The sequence below is a fragment of the Adiantum capillus-veneris genome, chromosome 4, assembly GCF_014529385.1.
Source record: "Adiantum capillus-veneris isolate H3 chromosome 4, ASM1452938v2, whole genome shotgun sequence".
NCBI lineage: Eukaryota > Viridiplantae > Streptophyta > Polypodiopsida > Polypodiales > Pteridaceae > Adiantum > Adiantum capillus-veneris.
Genome location: NC_140934.1, coordinates 93,592,719 through 93,596,189, shown reverse-complemented (window position 1 = coordinate 93,596,189; position 3,471 = coordinate 93,592,719). Strand labels below are relative to the sequence as shown.

Here is a 3,471-nt window from a genome sequence, read left to right as displayed (position 1 = left end):
TTAGCTTTCTATAACAAGAAAAAGGGTTTTAGGCATTCATTTGACTTTTGTATGTGAAAAACTGAATCTCAACCTTGGGATTACATCACAAAGGCTCCCTATTGAGCATCTACAATTTATAGCTTGAGTGTACAATGCATAAACCATTCTATCATCCTTATTTGAATTGAGATCATACTAAATAATGAGGAGAAGAAGTGAATCACAATGGGCAGGTAATGGGCACAAACTAGTAGATCATGCTATAACAAAAAACCTCAAAACAGTAAAATCAGGGATACCAACAAAGAAGTAGGACCAAGGTCAGGTCCAACAACTCCGAATGTGTCACTTATCAACAAGGGATGCAAGATCAAAATGAGCTAGCCATAATGAGATGTGCCTTCTCTAATCGCATGTATCCCAAGGTAAAATGCTCCAAGTTAACACCTCCTCTTATGTAGGCATAATAGGCTTTTGTCCATATCTGCTATTGAACAAAATTTCACTGAAACTACTTGTATGGTATGCTCATAAATGTACACATGTTGCAAGTGTGAGGAGCGTCCGCAAGGGTGGAGAGAGCTCAATAAGGATGACATTGAGATGGCGACGAAAACTCCTCTCTATGTTATGATAAACTTCTTGGCAAAAATCAACTCTTATCAATGTCGAGTGCTCTAGATGCTTTAGTGCTCTTGATGACCGGTTGGACACATGAAAGTTTGAATCATATTATGCACATTGGGCACATAATTAGGCCATTCTCATTGCAAGCAAGGCAATGTGTGACTTCATTGACCACGTTAAGCACCTTACAACTGCCATTGCACGTTAGACAAGGGATAAATCTAGCATCTCCGCATCCACTGCATACACTATGAATGAAACACATAGCTAGACCCTCCATCAAGCATGATAATACACCTTCTTCATGTAGCCGCATTACCGTCTCTGCTCCCCCCACATATCTGCCCTTGACAAAGAGCTGAGGCACCCGTGGCATACCCATAAACAATCCATTGAGAACGTCACTGAGTTCACTCTTGAACTCTGAATGCATCCATACGTCTCTTTCGTCGACTCGAACCCCTAAACCCCTGAGAATGAGTCTCACATTGAAACAATCTTCATATGTTTTCCTTACACCTCTAAGACTGGTAAAGTAGAGCACTACTTTGCCTTCCCCTCTTGGCGGGCACCTGATTTCATAGCTTGTCAAATCTCCTTTGCTCATTACTCCATATTCATATATTATCGGGATTGTTAGCCGCGATGTCTCTGAAAAGGAATGAGAGTTTCATGCAATAATGAGGTCCATGAGAAGGCATAAGAATCTGATAGTAAAAAAATACATGGGGAAATGCAAATAGCGAAAACATTAGGCAAATTTTGAGGTCTCAAAAGGAACCTCTTAAGGCAAAAAGCATACCTGTAATTTGCTCTGGTGGCGAGCTCTTTGCATCCATAGATGTGTCGAACGACTCCCAAGTATTAGCTGAAGATGAAGAAAGTGTAATACTCTCATCCACAGAAAAGGGAAGCCAATCATCATAGCCACTTGCACCTGTCGATGCCTTCAAAGCCTCTTCAAAAGTAGCCATGAGAGATGGATCAAACAGAGGACTTCCCGATTCATACCCACTCTCCATGCTAGGTCTTCTACTGCTGGATCTTGTTATGTTTGGTGGGCTCTTGTACATATTTTTCATATCAATGCCTACAAATTCGTGTTCAATGAATCCTCCAGACATGCTCTCCATACTCGGACTCCGGTTCCTGCTTATATAGGGGTTATTGACCTCATACAAAGACCCAGATACATGTGTAGTACTTCCATCACAAATTCCGTTTGTCATATCTGTACCATGTGCAATTCCATCAACGCTTGAAACAACAGAATGTGCCTTGTTCATGGGCGACGGATGGAAAGATGAATTTGCCGGACTTAGTAGGATTTTCAATCCAATTGCACTAGCATCAGGAAGCTCAACAGAAGAGACACTTCTAGAATCATCCACTTCAAGGAAAGAACTCTGGGACGGAGCCCTTCTTGGAGATTCATTGAATGGAGAGCCGGAAGCCGGGGAGCACCTGTTCCAAGCATTTGTACAAGCGACTCCATTGTCTGGCATGTAATATTTTTTCCATACAGGTGAGCCGAGGTCACCCGCCCTGGGTGCACTTGTTAAACCGGGAAAGGCATTCAATGAAATCTCTCTGTCTGGTATGCTAAGTGTACCACGAATGCTGGACCTTAAAGAAGAGGGTGTTCTTGAATTGTCTTCAAGCCCTTCCATAAGCTCATGCATGTTAATAATCTCTATGTTATGTTGTCTAAAGCCACTCTTCCGCTCATCGATGCAATCTAGCAACTCTGCAAAATCTGAACCGGTGCTCGCACCAGCATGACTTACATCCAAACTCTTGCCTTCGACATTGCTCTGATGATCACCTTCCTGCAATAGGAAGTCTATGCCTGCATCATTCCTCTCGTTCTTTACAACTGCATCAGCATCCCCCATGCAGGGACCCTTACTCTCATCGTCCAACCAACTCCCCTTTGTGCCCTTGGATCCCACCATGTGCTGCATATGCAAGTAGTCGCACAGGAGAAAATGCTGCTGTTCATCGTCAAGCTCAGCGCCGCTCTTGTGTATGCCAAAGGGCTTCATACCCATGTTTTTGTTGCTCGCATGGGTATCATTGCTATCCTTACAATGCAAGATTGGTTGTGCAAATGCAAAAGAATTGTCAGGCGACAGAACCTTACATTGCTTCATTTTGGTCCTATTAATGTTGAGAAAACTGCCCTGACCTGTCTCTGCTTTGTTATCTCCATACGAGCTGGATGGCAGAGAGAAAACATGCCCGTAATCAGCATCCTTTTCCTCGCTAAACTGCCGATTCGCAGAAGCGGATGAATTGTGCGACATGGGCAAATACCAGCTAGCCTCGTCAGGACCTCTGCTGAAGCCCTTGAAAGAAACACAACCCATTTAGTTGACGTAGATTACAGTGGAAGGAGCAGCACTAAGTGCTGATGTGGGACCGTCGGAAGCAGTGATAACCCATATACCTTCTGAGGCGAAGGCATCTCTCTCTCTCTCTCTCTCTCTCTCTCTCTCTCTCTCTCTCTCTCTCTCTCTCTCTCTCTCTCTCTCTCTCTCTGGATAGTTTCCTACGACGTTAAAACTCTCTTCTTCTCTCTCTCGTGGAAGGAATGGAGATGCAGAAATGAACTGGCGCTGCACTGCAGGCACCTGTCTTCCAGGTATTCAGCAGTAGTTATAGTTCTCTCTCTCTCTCTCTCTCTCTCTCTCTCTCTCTCTCTGTGTTTCACACACACACGCGCGCGGACACGCACACGGTGTAATACATTTCTAGCAGTGAATTTCACCGACTCCTGAGTCCTCATTGCTCAAGTTTTTGTGTTTCTTTAGGGCGGGTTCAGACTAGTGCCCCTTTTTTTATTTTTTACCATAAGCGCAG

The 3,471-nt window shown here is 44.0% G+C and overlaps 1 protein-coding gene across 1 annotated transcript; it reads right to left on the bottom strand.

Moving 5' to 3' along the window:
• Positions 1–210: 210 nt before the first annotated feature.
• LOC147459615 (uncharacterized) lies at positions 211–3,267 on the bottom strand. Its single transcript, XM_086510832.1, has 2 exons — positions 1,412–3,267; positions 211–1,260 (listed from the first exon to the last, which is right to left on the bottom strand). The coding sequence occupies exons 1-2, from the start codon at positions 2,976–2,978 to the stop codon at positions 710–712; spliced, it is 2,118 nt and encodes a 705-aa protein (XP_086366958.1). The 5' UTR covers positions 2,979–3,267; the 3' UTR covers positions 211–709.
• Positions 3,268–3,471: the final 204 nt, after the last annotated feature.

Excerpts from the sequence above, each read along its gene's own strand:
- LOC147459615 (XM_086510832.1), bottom strand. The coding sequence starts at position 2,978 with ATGGGTTGTGTTTCTTTCAAGGGCTTCAGCAGAGGTCCTGACGAGGCT. Across the intron at positions 1,261-1,411 it reads GCCACCAGAGCAAATTACAG|AGACATCGCGGCTAACAATC; the intron begins GTATGCTTTTTG and ends ATTCCTTTTCAG.